The sequence below is a fragment of the Diabrotica virgifera genome, chromosome 1, assembly GCF_917563875.1.
Source record: "Diabrotica virgifera virgifera chromosome 1, PGI_DIABVI_V3a".
NCBI lineage: Eukaryota > Metazoa > Arthropoda > Insecta > Coleoptera > Chrysomelidae > Diabrotica > Diabrotica virgifera.
Window position 1 is genome coordinate 7,611,886 of NC_065443.1, and position 15,023 is coordinate 7,626,908.

General features: G+C 32.8%; 1 protein-coding gene across 2 annotated transcripts in view; it reads left to right on the forward strand.

The window, feature by feature from the left end:
* LOC114334605 (uncharacterized) overlaps positions 1-15,023 on the forward strand; it is a 348,910-nt gene that overhangs the window by 272,445 nt on the left and 61,442 nt on the right. For both annotated transcript variants that reach the window (XM_050654383.1, XM_050654377.1), the window contains exons 2-3: positions 5,253-5,319; positions 13,303-13,694. In XM_050654383.1, coding sequence (XP_050510340.1) covers positions 5,253-5,319; positions 13,303-13,694 — 459 coding nt within the window. The remainder of the gene's footprint in view (positions 1-5,252; positions 5,320-13,302; positions 13,695-15,023) is intronic.

Consider the following 15,023-nt stretch of genomic DNA (forward strand, 5'->3'; position numbering starts at 1 on the left):
ACAATCATTCAGGCATTTTAGCAAACCGAGTTGGCCCTGTTTTTTCAAAAATTCATCGGCGATTTGTTTATAAACATAAGAAACAAGAAATTTCAACAGAACCATTTGAAAAATTCAACGTTCAGGTTTTGACAAAAAAATTCAACATTAGTTCATTTTTATTTAACGTTTAGTCCCATTCGTTAAACCAGTATTTGAGTTACTTAATATTGGATACTTTTGCCAATTTATATGAAGCTTGTGATAGAAAAATTTGCTCTTCGATATAAAAAACACATTTTCCGCTTGAATTTCACAGGATGTCTGAACATTTCACCTTTTAAAACTCTTTTCTCTTCGTTGTTAGCTCTAAATTTCCTAACCTGACACTTGTGCTGTTTCCCCGAGGGAGAGGCCCACGATTTACATCCTCATTTGGAATGCAACCGGCGTAGTCTCACCTTTGACCCATCGGTCGTAGTCAACGTCACCTGAGACCTCGTACTGCATTTATAGTGCACATGAAAAGACGACGATACCATAGAGGAAGATATCGGAACTCTAATGGATACTGTCAGCTATTTTAGAAATATTTTTTAAGCAAAGTTAATAACTCATACATAATATATAAAAAATAGATTAAGTCAGGAATTTTTTAATGATTTTGGTTGGCTTGATCCATTCAGCCACAATAGATAATGAATTCTGTTTGCTACGATATTAAATAAATAAGGATATTATACACATAAGCGCACATACAATGATGAGCGTGCTAATAACCGGCAAAATAACGCAAAAGATGGAAACATATTAAGTTGTGAGATAAAAAGAAATAAAACTTGTAGAAGTGGTAAGTTTAGCCATAAAAACCTATAAATTTGAATTATATTTATTGTTTTCCACCTTTAGACGTATGGGACGAGTTTGTCAACTACCACTGTGACAGTCGCAGTCTTAGGACATACTCCTCTGATACGTCTAAAGGTGGGAAACAATAAAGAGAATGTAAATTTATAGGTTTCTATTGCTAAATTTCCCACCTTTACTAGTTTTATTCCTTTTGTCTCACAAATTAAATGCTTTCCATCTTTTGCGTTATTTTGGAGGTTATTAAGGCGCTCATCACTGTCTACAGTCAGAACGCAAAAGAATGTATAACATAATACGTTTGAAAAAAAAATAGATGAAACTAGTAAAGGTGAGAAATCTATTTTACACCTATATGTAGTTTCCAACCTTTAGACATTAGCTTAAGAGCTAGTTGACTTCAGGCGTAGTTATAGTAGTTATACGTATGACGTTTAGTATGACGTTTAGTAAAATATTTCGCTCTAAAACTTGTTCTATTACTCAATCTAATTTTCAACTTCATTGTGTAGTTATTTTTTTCTATATTAATGTGACATATATATTATTATACTCCACAAGGACTATCTTTAACGTCTACTTTTCTGTTGTAAGTAACTGTCTGAAGCTTAATTGTTTTTTATTTATATGTTATTAATTTTTGTTTTATTAATTATTAATTTTTCTTGATTAAAGTTTATCCGATATAACCTGCGCATGTTTTCAAATAAATAAAAAATATAAGTTTCATGTTTTTATTATACCTTCGTGACATTAATCATGGGAACGATCATATTTCAAAACCGATTGATACGTAGATCATTATCGTTATTAGAATTGCAGCCTCTTTCCTAACATCTTTCACGCTGTTTCTAACTGTTTTCGTCACATTTTATTATCTTGTCATTTGATGTCCATGTCGGCGTTTTGTATTACCATTATTATTATCGTAATTGTTGCTTTTTCTTATAAAACAGTTAGGATTGCGTATCTGAAAAGGAAATAAACACTTGGCTAATATAGTATTAAGATATTTATTAACCTATATTTAAGAATTGATGATGTTCGTAGGTTTATACAGTATGATCCACATCTATAATAAATTATTTATTTTAGAAACAGATTTGCTATATCCAACGTAGGGATGGCGGTTGTTAAACCAAAAGCCGGTTTTCGGTTATACCGGTTTTTTTTTACTTACGGTTTAACCTGGCGGTTATAACCGGTCAAAAAAAACGGTTGTTCCAAAAACCGGTTTTCGGTTTTTTTAATCAAAAGCAAATACTCAATAGGTTATAATGTTACATTTATATTGCACTTTTGTTTGCTCAATTTTCCTCCCGAAAAATTACCCAACCTATAAAAATTTTCCCAGGCGCTTTCAAATTACCGTAAAAACGGGTGAAAGTACCACAATCTCTGATTCGTCGCTCGTTGTAGACGACGTCGGCGTATATTGCGTTGTCAATAATTGGAATATTCCCAAAAGTGATGATTCTACCGATCTACCGAAATGTCCCTTGAATCTATCGAGTTTAAAAAAATATCCAAATGACTTATATTTTACTTAAAAAGAAATTCGATAAACCAATTCATTATTTACTTCTCTATTGCCATCAAAAAATTTCAGTAGGTACTATTTTTAATACGTTTGTATAATACCTACCTGTTATTTCCTAAGAATTATTTATTGTTTAAAAATTACATAATGGAGATTCCTAATCGTATTTCGGTATTCACATTTCATACAAGAGTCTCAAGTAGTCAAGTATAAACAATTTTTTAGATGATGGTTGTAATATCGATTTTAAGCAGATCACTTAATTTTTTATGTAAATATTATCATCTAAATCTAAATAACTATTCCCAGAATTGTTTCATAAAAGCTGATGTCACACTTTCGTCCAGTTCTCTATTAGTAAATAAAAGTTGAATTATGGTTGTTTGGTTTAATTACTTCGCATATTATTTATAATTATAATACATATGATTGAGATCGAAAATAGATAGAAATTTCTTCATTTTTCTCTAAATTAATTTTTTTCCACAGGTAACTTATTCGGTTTTTCACCGGTTATTACTTTAAAAAGAAAAAACCGGTTATAACCGGGACAAAAAACAACCGGTAAAACCGGTTGCTTCGAATTAAAAAACCGGTTTTAGGTTATAACCGGTAGGTTTTTTCATCCCTAATACAACGTGTCTACTTAAATGCAATTTATTTTGGTTGTTTTTATTTCATTTCAGTTTGAACTACCACAAGTCTTCCTGAGGAGAGTTGAATACCTCGAAACACTTGTAGAGCAATGGTGATATTCGAATTGAAATGAAATGTAATCAATAACTTTCATTTTACCGCCTCTTCTCTACGTATCTCTACGTGTCTTTGACACGTGACCGGCATTATAAACAATCATATTATCAAGCCATATTTTTTGATAAAAACTTAGCTGCTCCTCATTATCTGAAATATCTTCAGAATTATCTGATGCCACAACTGAATCTTTCTAAATAGAAATGATTTGTGGTTCTAAAAGATGAAACTATCCCACACTTTACTTAAATAACATTTTCCCAATGATGGTGGGTCTGATTCTAGAGAAAGGAATCTATTGAATGATCACCAAGGTCTCCCGATTTGAATCCGTTAGACTTATTTAATGGGGATATTTGAAGAGCAAAGTTGATCAGTGTAGACAGAATAAAGTAAAAAAGTTGAAGTAGCACATCAGAACGGCAACGTATTGCACAAATAACCCCTGAAGTTATAGAAAACGTTAGAAAAAAATTAAGTGTTCGTCTTCTTCATTGCATCTTTGTAGAAGGTCGTCAATTTCAACATTTCTTGTAATTTGATTGTATTTTACTGAAGATTTATTAAAAATTAATTGTATTAGTAAACCAGTAACAGTAGTAACAGTAACAGTAGCTTGTGATGATCTTGGGCAACAAATTCAGTCGAAGATGGGATTCGTTTTTATTTTTTTTATTACTCCAATTTATTTAAAAATCTGTTCCGTTAGGAACAATCAGTTAAAGTTATGACTTTCTTAGGCTATGATATGTAGGTAAGAATTCCAATGAAAACTTTCCTTTTTTAAATTATCAACAAATGTATAGATAGTACTACTAGTACTAGTAAAATAAAGTAAAACTTAAAATAGTTCTAATTTATCTAAAATCTATTTGGTAAGTCAGTTGGTTTATAACGCTTAAGTCTGCGAACTTCACCCTCCGTGTTTAATAATTCACTCGCGAAATCATTTGGATGCGCACTAAGTCTTTCTTCATACTTTTCACTGTATTTGCTGATTTCTTCTTTGATGCTGAGAACTTTCAGGTCTCTCTCTATTATTGCGTTGGGGACGTACCATGGAGCGTTTACTATGGTTCTTAAGATCACAGATGTCCATTTCATTAATTCGATATCCATTCAAAAATCCAAATATTCATTGACATTTTCCAAAGCTTTGAATCTAGTACTTAACTCTACTTACCAATCAGTCAGTGATTTCCAGCATTGAACTTTTGAATAAGTCTTCTTGGGAACGGTTGACAACTTCATCCTCACATAGTTCGTCAAACATGGCTTTCTTCTTCCTTTTTCTTTTCTCCTTAAATTATTCAGATACGTCGTTTAAACTAGCAAGAAACTTAGCTTCATCAAGGGCTTCTTGTGGCGAAAATTCTCTAGAAGATTTAATAAATTGCAGAAGTCCCAGCACGCGTTTTGCAGCCTGATCAACTATTAAATCGTCGCTTTGCAGTACAACTGTTTAAAAAATTTATGGTACTTACTAATTTAGCATAATGTTGTTTGTCTTACTACTTAAGTTATTTGAAACCGTTTAAATCTGTTTTTTGCCCGTTTGCAAAAAAAATTTCCCGTCCCCTCGAATTTGCCGCCGGGGGCACGTGCCCCCTTTGCCCCCCCCCCTAATTCCGGCCCTGCTGACCCTCTAACCTATCACTCACTAATACTCTCCTTGTATAATATAGATCATCTTTTCTATAAAATAGATCATGTTTAATCATATATCAGCTTAACAAATTCATTTACGTCAACTACATACATCGGCACTAACTCCTTCCCCAAGTCTTCTCAATTAAGTCCTATACCGAACAAAAATCGTGTTCCTATATACTCTGTTGAAGCCCTATAACGATTTGCGTTCTAGTTTCAAGAGATCGGTAGTGAATTATGTGCAGAGTAAATTTATAATACATACATTTCTTTCTTATTCTACCGAATAACATGGGCCCTCATTAATGGACTTTCTTACTAGTGTAGTATTAAGTTACATCTCAGAATCTTTTGAAATATGTTTCAAACATTTGACAATAAATGGTTGTTCTACAAAGGTATAAAAATAATGAAACTGAATGATTAAATTTGATATTCTAACATTTATTTTTTTTTGTTTCAGATGCACAATTCCAATATATTAGCGATATGTCTAGTTCTAGTCTTAATAAATTCATATGGAGCACTAGGTGAGTACAGCTACTATATTTATTTTTTTAGGTATACTGTAAAAAAACGCAAGAAAATAAGTAAATAAATATTGTTACTTCTATCACTTTACGGTATAATATAACAACATGTGATTCTAGTGTCAAAATTTACATATTTATTTTCTGTAACGTAAAAAGTAAATGATTAAATTTAACTAAATTAAGGCACCTGTCAATGGCTGATCTGAAATTTTAGTTACTAAATTATTAGATATTTTATAATATTCCTTTAAATCTACGCCCTAACAATATCTACACAATTGTCAAATTCAGCCCAAACCAACTAGAAGGATGTCAGCTCTCTAAGCTCCCTCTATTAATGAATTTGTGGATGAACTGCATCCTGGTATTGATTCTGAAGTAAAGTTGGAATCCATAAAATTGAGGAACACCATAACAATGAAACTCTAACAGGTTTCTCAAAAAGACACCACAACTGCCAATATCTATATTGAAAAAGTGGTCTTCCTCGTATTATTTTTTCCCGGCCATGCGAGCTATCTTAAACTTTCTCTCCTGGTGGGCAGAACAAACTTACTTTTTAGAGATATCTCTCAAAAGTATATGTCAAACAAAAACTTACATCCAGGTTTCTATGTTTCGGATAATCTTGGAACATCAGTAGTATATATTCTACACAGTAGGGGAGACAATACTGCTCCCTGTGGTACTCAGGCCTAGGAGGCTCCGTATCCTATTCGGACTCTAAACATCCGGTCGCTAAGATATGAGGTAACCAGTCTTATCATCGCTAAGCTCGATCCCTATTCTCTCATTTTATTACTAGCCCTTACGCTGTCAAAGGCTTTTCTTAAATCTAGGACGATAACTTCTGTATATTGTTTATCTTTGAGTCCAGCTGCAATGTTTCGGTTAGTCGGATACTCGAATACTTGATGTCCGCTGAAGTGCTGTGCTCTGAAGCCAAATTGAGCGATCCTTTGTCTGGAGTTTGTTTTACATTACTCTTTTTACTATTTTGTTATTAACTTGAAGCAATCTAATCGGCCTCTAATTTTGCGGGAAAATGCTCTTCTTCCCTAGTTTGTGGATTATTTTGAGGTTTGTACCTCAAGATTTCATTTGTAATGCTTTGGGAGACATTTCCAAATTTCAGTAGACGTATCAGTTAGACAAATTTCTGGATATCTACAAACCATTTTCCACATTCAAAAAAGATATTGGGACCGTGCAAGTTCGGCAGAGCGACACCTATTTCTACGCTCTGCAACTTTATTCGCACTTTTAATTATATTGGCCAATTATATTAGTCCTGGTTACTGGATAATTGACAAGGCCATAGTCCAAAAAAATAATAAGAGGAAAAAGTAAGATTCAGGCTATGTTATTAAAACGTAAACAATTGTATGTAGTAAATAAAATTAGTTATTAAAATGCAGTACTGCAAGCAAAATACAATTAGTTAAATTTACCTTTATATAATAATTCGGTAATAAATCTGGTGCTAAATCGTAATATTGTTGTTGATGGAATGGATATTGAGCAGACTGCATCTTATAAGTACTTAGGACATGAAATTCGGTTGGGACGAGATAACCAGACGTGCGAACTCCCACGTCGCATAGGATTAGCCTGGGCAGCGTTTGGTAAACTTAACTATGTATTTAAATCGGACTTGCCCATATGCCTCAAAAGGAAAATCTTTGACCAATGTGTGTTGCCTGTACTCACTTATGGAGCCGAAACATTAACACTAACAAAAAAGGTAGTGAACAAGATTCGCGTAACTCAGAGGGCTATGGAGCGCCAGATGTTGGGTGTCTCCCTGAGAGACCGAATCCCAAACGAAGAAATACGCCGTAGTACAAAAACAACAGACGCTGTCGAAAAAATCGCGTCGCTTAAGTGGAATTGGGCAGGACACGTCGCCAGATTGCCAGACAACCGATGGACAAAACGTATTGTCGAGTGGAGGCCGCGAGAAGAAGCACTACGGAGCAGAGGACGCCCACTAACCAGATGGGCCGATGATTTGAAACATGTTGTCGGTAACTGGATGCAAGCCGCACAAAATAGAGATGAATGGAAAGAGCTGAGGGAGACCTATGTCCAGCAGTGGACGCGTACGGGTTGATGATGATGATGAATAATTGCATATCATATCAATATTGTGGAGCAATATAAAGTTTTTCTTCTTCAATGACGGTAGATATGAAATGTACGTCAATTTGACAATTTCAATTGACAATATGAATTATTTAAGAAAGTTACAATATTTCTCCGCTATTCGCGCAGGATCGTTTCTCAATTCCCTTCCAAGTACTTGCACACCTAATTGCTATGCTTATGGACTGATCCGGTCCGTTCTCAGATGTGACTTTCATCTCTGTCATGTTACTGTCAAGAAAATATTTAAAATAATTTTTTTTCTATACAAAAAATACATTAATAAATTGTATTGTTACTCTACTTTAAAATAACTTTATTCAACGAATACTACATACTTTACAATACCACCAAGAATATTACAATACTTTAAAACTTTTACAACGTTAAACAACAAAATGACAACTATAAGCGTCAAATACAGCTGATCTCTTTATTTAATATTCAGTTTCTATACATTTTCTGACGTTCTAAACGTCAGTAGATATAAAAATAAACATTGCAAACGGTCCAGGACCGTAATAGTTCAATGTTCCTATGTGTCTAGTAGGGTGGCGATTACTGTATAGTTCCTATTCTGTAATAATTTAACTAGTTTATTGTTCTTTTACTAAAGGTGCCTATCTTCTGGAGATGTTGGCGACCATTGTTATTGATATTTAATTTTCATAATAAGATTTAGCGTTTAATCAATTCATAATGAATACACATTTCTTATTTAGAACATATGAACTTAGACATTCATTTCAATCTTAAGATTTGCTAATTTTTAATTAAACTCTATTATCCTTTTACGACACCCTTAATGCCATCACCAGATCCAGTAACTGGTTACTACTAGACGTGCATATTTTCAAATTTTCATAGCTTGAATGTAATTTAACAAATCTGGAGTGCAAGCTGGAGTGGGAATCTTCACTTTAATTCCCCAGTACGGTTTCAACTTTCATATATTATTAATTTTTTAATATTCCTGAAGTCAGAAGTCAGGAAATTCCACAAAATTTAGTTCGTCTAGAGATGGTGTTCATAATAGATGAGACAGGGGCGATTGGACAAGAAATGTGGTTTTTCTAAATTGATACCCACTACCTATGTAAGATATTTTATTAATAATTTATTTATTCTTCTGACAGAAAACAGGATATGTGTGTGTTTTTATGTTCAAGGATTGTATAGTCCAGGAAGTAAGTTTCCTATTGCAACCAACTGTACAGTCTTTAACTCTGATGCATTGCAGTATTCTAGAAAACGTACAACCCTCTGACAAAACCATAGATAAACTATTGACACTCAGTTAGCTTTTAAATAGCAGGATTCCGGTGGATTCGATTGATATTCTTCTTCTTCTTCTAGTGCTGACTCCACTAATGAAGGTTGGCTATAACCATTGCAAATTCGTCTTTATCTTCTGCTTTTCTTAAAAAGGTCTGTGTGTCTAACCCGGACCAGTTGCGAAAGTTCTTCAGCCAGAGTATTTATCGTCTACCAGGACCCCTTTTTCCTTCGATTTTACCCTTCATAATCAGCTGGTGGTCAAAAGTACTCTGTCTCCTCTCATTCTGTGCAACACCATTTCGTTCGTAATATGATCTGTCCACGGTATTTTCAAAATTTTCCTGAAAAGTCACACCTCAAAAGCTTCCAGCTTTCTGATTATGTGAACACTAAGAGTCCAGTCTTCGACACCATAAAGAAGAATGAAGCGGATATTACATTTTACCATCCGATATCGGATTTGCAGATTGAATCTTTGGTTACTCGGAATTTCCTCATCTTCAAAAAGGCTGCTCTTTATTGCTCTATTCTTGATCGAATTTCTGATTTTGTATTTAGATCTTCCGTAATCCAGTAAAGTATTTCATTTTGTTCACTTGTTCAATATCTTAATTTTTTTTATCTGGATCCTTGTTATGACTTTGTCCCTCTTGCTGATCACCATGGTTTTTGTTTTCTTTTTGTTTATTGTTATACCAAACTGTTATCCAGTATCACAAATTTTGTTTAGAAGCGTCTGTAAGTCTTTCTTACTTTCACCGATAATGACTATATCGTCAGCATAACTAATGTTATTTATATTTTCACCATTTATCTTATTTATTTATTTATTTATTTATTGACGGGCTAAACCCTTTTTCAGTTTTTGTACAATATGTATAAAATACAGTAAGATACCTAAGCCTACAACAGTCTTTTAACATGTGTTTTAAATGATGCAGTTGAAGTATTAAATAATTCTAAATCTGTTTGGTAATTGTTCGCAGTACGTAACATTCTAGAAATAACTTCATTAAGTCCATAATTAGTAGAATGGAAATCTATAAAAAACAGGTCAGAATTACGGGTTCTTCGCATAGGTATATTAAATGAGATTAAACCTAAAATTTCAGGGCAATTAATAAACCCATTTAGAAGCTTATGTAAAAAATATAATTCGAATTCAGCTCTTCTTGTCTCTAATTTGTTCATTTTAAGTTGATTAAGAATATAACTGTAATTATAATCTCCACGTCTTAAACCCATTTTATAACCACATATCCTTAAAAATCTGTTTTGAACTTTTTCTAAATGAGTTTTCTGGGTATTATAAAAAGGACACCATATAATACATCAGTATTCTATAATTGATCGCACTAGCGAACAGTATAATATTTTAAACGTGAAAACTGAAAAGTCCTTTGAATTTCTCTGGATAAATCCTAACATTTTAAGGGCACGTGAAGTTATGTCATTAATATTATGATCATTAAAGTTCAGTTTTCTATCCAGTGTTATACCCAAATCCCGTACCTGATGTATCTCTTGCAGAACAGTACCATTATGTGTGTAATTATTATTAAAAGAAGCCTGCGTTTTATTAAACGTGATTTTAAAACATTTTTTTAAATTCAAGTTTAAAACATTTACTTCACACCAACGTGAAAAATTATTTAAGGACAACTGCAAACATTCACAATCAGAGAGGCAAGCAATAGATCTAAAGATTTTTATGTCATCGGCGAATAAGAGAAATTGGTCGGAGTTAATTACTGTTTGTAAATCGTTAACAAATATATTAAACAGCAGTGGACCCAAATGAGAACCTTGTGGAACACCTGATGTTATATGAATTGGTTTTGACAAAAAACTACCGTATTTAACCATTTGAGAACGATTAGCCAAATAATGTTTAATCCAATTTGAGATGTTATCGCTAATGCCATAGCCACAAAGTTTGGCAATCAAGATCTCATGATTGACTCTATCGAAAGCTTTTGAAAAATCAGCATAGATTGAATCGACCTGAGAACCAGACTCCAACGAGTTAATGATAAAATTTGTGTAATACACGAGATTTGTAACTGTGGATTTACCTTGGCTAAAACCATGTTGTTCACCAATTATTATGTTTTTACAATCAAAACTTAACATTCTATTTACAAAAAAATCTAATAGTTTTGGTAACTCTGACTGTATACAAACTGCACGGTAATTTTCAGCTTTATCTTTCTGACCAGACTTGAAGATTGGTTTTAAAAAACTAGATTTCCAAAAATCGGGAAATATCTCTGATGTTAGTGATAGGTTAAATAAATGGTGTATTGGTTCTGCCAAAGTGTATACACATTTTTTTAAAAAATACAATGGAACTTCGTCAGGTCTCCTGATAAGCTTCCATGGGCTACTCAGAATCTTATCAACTATTTCCTTAATGTCAACAACATAATTGCTTACATTCGCAGATTTCTCAAATTTAAAAATAGGAATTTGATTAACTACAGCATCATTGTAGACAGTTGAAAAAAAGTTCGCAAAAATGTCAACGATTTCTTGACTATTTTCTCCAGTATAATCATCATACTTAATAACTGATGGTAACATATGTGAGTTTCTTTTACTATTTATAAATTTCCAGAATGATCTAGGGTTTTCAGATATATTGTTTTCAGTTTCCTGAACATGTCGTTTATATAGTGAATTCGTTAGCTCTTTACACTGAGTTCTAATACTTGAAAATATATTATAATCATCTTCCCTACCAGTCTGTTTGAATGTTTTATGAGCAGTTTTCTTTTTTAATATTAACGATTTTAGATCACAGTTATACCAATTAGGATATGTGGATGTTTTATATTTTTTAATGGGTACAAAATTATGTATTAAATTGTATAGAATTTCATAGAAGGTTCCAATAGCCTCGTTGATATTTTTGTTGATGAATACTAATTTCGAATCAATCTCAGCCAAAAGATAATTTATGCTAAAATAATTACCATTTCTGAAATGTAAAAAGTATTCTTCATAATTTAAAGTTGATGAGTTAACATTAACAAACAATTTCAAAGAAACTGGAGTATGATGGACACTTTTGTCAAACAAGGGATCAGATGGTTCCGACACAATTATATTAGATAAACTAGAAAAAACTAAGTCAAGAAAAGTATTTCTGCTATTAGGTATCACATTAATTTGAGATAAATTACAATAACTGGCAGTATTACACAAATCATTAGCAGGAGAATTGGGAATACATTGAACTCTAATTCCAAATTCATCATTTATCCATTTAACATTGGGTAAGTTATAATCACCGCATATAATCATCTCACTATCTGGAAAGTTTTCAAAAATAAACTCAACACTGCTACAATGATCAATGTAACACTGCTGTTCAGACGCAGGAGGGATGTACACAGAACCCAAAATAAGCGTTTGATTAAGACACTTAAGTGACACAAAAACTTGTTCAATATGACTTTGTGGTATAGCAACTTCACACACTTGTAAATATTTAGATGTAGCTATCAGAACACCTCCTCCACGTTGCTTATGACTTGTTAGATGATTTATATCGGCTCTAAAAATGTCGTAATTGGAAAGTCCCAACTCGGCATTACTAAAGTCACAATTAAGCCAGGTTTCAACTAGTATAATTATATTATAATCAGAACAAGCAACCACTTGTTGTAAGTCATTAAGTTTGGTACGCAAGCCTCCTATATTCTGAAAATAAACGTTCAGTAAAGTTCTTTCAATCTTGATCCCTTCTATGCTGTTTTCAAGTGCTTGCGTAAATAACTCTTTTGAGTATATATTAAATAGTAACGGTGAAAGTACACAGACCTATCTCATTTGATTGATTGATATTAAGTTGAAGAATAGAAAATTATTACCGGGTGCCAATTAGATTGACTTATGTGCCAAAACACCAAATATTAGCCAAACTAATTTAACAGGTCTGACTGGTGACTTATAGTTCTGTTCTATTTGATTGTAAGAAATACCCCCTCATCCAAACTGTTGTTTATTGTCTAACCTTACTAAAATAGTGAACCTGACTATTCTATCAATATATTACTGGTACTGACAGTAAAACAAATAAAAATAGAATCCACAAGAAAATGAATTTCTTGTAGTCGACTTGTATAAAATAAAACACAAAAGTTAATAAAAAATCTTTTATAAAAAGTATATCTATTAAAAAGACCTTTTCGTGCTACATCCCAGAACGTCTTAGGAATAATAATTCCATCATCAGTGTTCTTTACAGGTATACATCGTTGAGCCGCTAAGAATATATGGGTGACAATCCTTCATTGTTGTAGGTAAATAGGTACGCTGTTTGAACTCTAGCGTGATTTACATGTTAATGGAAGAGCCTACAAACAATAATTATTGTAAATCCTAACGAAATATTTAAATTGCTACAAAGATCGATTTCTAATCTAAATGGCTCATAATGTAGGTTATTTAACATATTTACAGAAAATCAGTCTATAGATAATTAGACAGTATTCACTTTTTAATTTATTATGCTGCATTATGGTTTTAACTTTACGTTTTCTCAATTTTCAGCGCGAATAGCCTTCGAAAAACTCACAGACTTCGACTACCGAGGCAACACATACTACACAGTCAAAAACCTTAGCCTTTACGAATGCCAGGGATGGTGTCGAGAAGAACCCGACTGTCAAGCGGCGGCATTCAGTTTCGTTTTGAACCCGCTGATACCCATCCAAGAAACACTGTGCCAACTTCAAAACGAAACGTCGTCGAACAATCCCTCTGCTACGCCACAAAGAGCAGCCAACATGTACTACATGACGAAGCTGCAGCTGAGATCGGAGAATATTTGCCTCAGGCCTTGGGCTTTTGAAAGAGTGCCAAATAAGATGATCAGGGGATTGGATAACGCTTTGATTTATACGTCTACAAAAGAGGCCTGTCTTGCTGCATGTCTAAATGAGGTAAGGATTTTTTTACTTATATATAAGTTATTTGTAAGAACAACAGAACTCTTGTTCAATCGGTACAGTATGTACTGGTGTATTAAAAACTTCACAATATTTTGAGAAAGAGACTTGAGCAATATTCATCCAATTCCCTACGCATAAAGCCAGGGCCCCCATAAGGGTTACTGGCGCCTGTGTGCAAAAAAGGATTTTGGCGCCTCTTAAGGCATGTTGGATCATGTTTTCTATTTATTTTTTGAAGGTAGGTAGGTGCTTTAAATAAACCAAAAAGACTGAACTTTAAAAATCATATCTATAGTCCATTCACTCAAGGTAAAATATTGTAAAACCTACTAATTTTTAAGAACCGCTTGGATTGACATGACATTTGGCATACACATAGCTTAGCTAACGTGTCAAAGAATAAAGTGATATTTTTTTTGATTTTATTCACCCCTTTTAGGGGGCGAAAAGCATACGTTCAAAAAAGTCCGAAATTGGATAAAATGAGTAATTTTGTACAATTTTTTTCTACTTATAAAGTTTTTTCACTAAGTCAATACTTTTCTAGTTATTTGCGAGTACATATGTTCATTTTCCAACAAAAAAACACGTGTTTAGACGGATTTTCGCAAATAAGTCAAAAAGTAAGTATTTTCTCGAAAAAACTATAGCTATAGCTTATACAAAAATGAAAAAAAAAATGGTGTAATTTATGAAGTCTGCAGACCCAGTAGAAGCAGAGTTGTAGCTAATGAAAAGGAGGTTCTGATTCGTCAAATTGCAAATCGAATATTTCAACGTAAAATAAGTGTAGTTAAAAGGGTTTGAACGAGTCACTAATCATGAGTGTATGCAAATTTTGAACAGCCATAACCAATTTTTCTCTTACAGAAAAACAAAAAATCCAAAATATTCAGAAAAGCACAACCTTACTTTTTACTGCTTGAAATTTTTTACTGAGATTTTTGGTATCATTAATAATTTCTAAGTTATTTGGAAAAAAAGAATTTATTCAAGATTAAAATTAAGATTAAGATCAAGATTAATTACTCGAAAAGTATTGACTTAGTGAAAATCTTTATGGAACAAGAGTTGCTTATAATTAGTCAATTGATCCAATTCCGGACTTATTTTGAACGTATGTCTTTCACCCCCGAGAATACCCCCAGGTACAACAGCACACATCGGCACAATATCACTTATTTTCTACAAAATAATAAAAATAAGTATGACAAATTTCATGTTAATATAAGCGGTACTTTAAAATTCATAGCAAAAACCGTAAGTGGACTATTATTATTTGTAGACTAAAATATCAAAAGGAAACAAGCAGAATAAAAT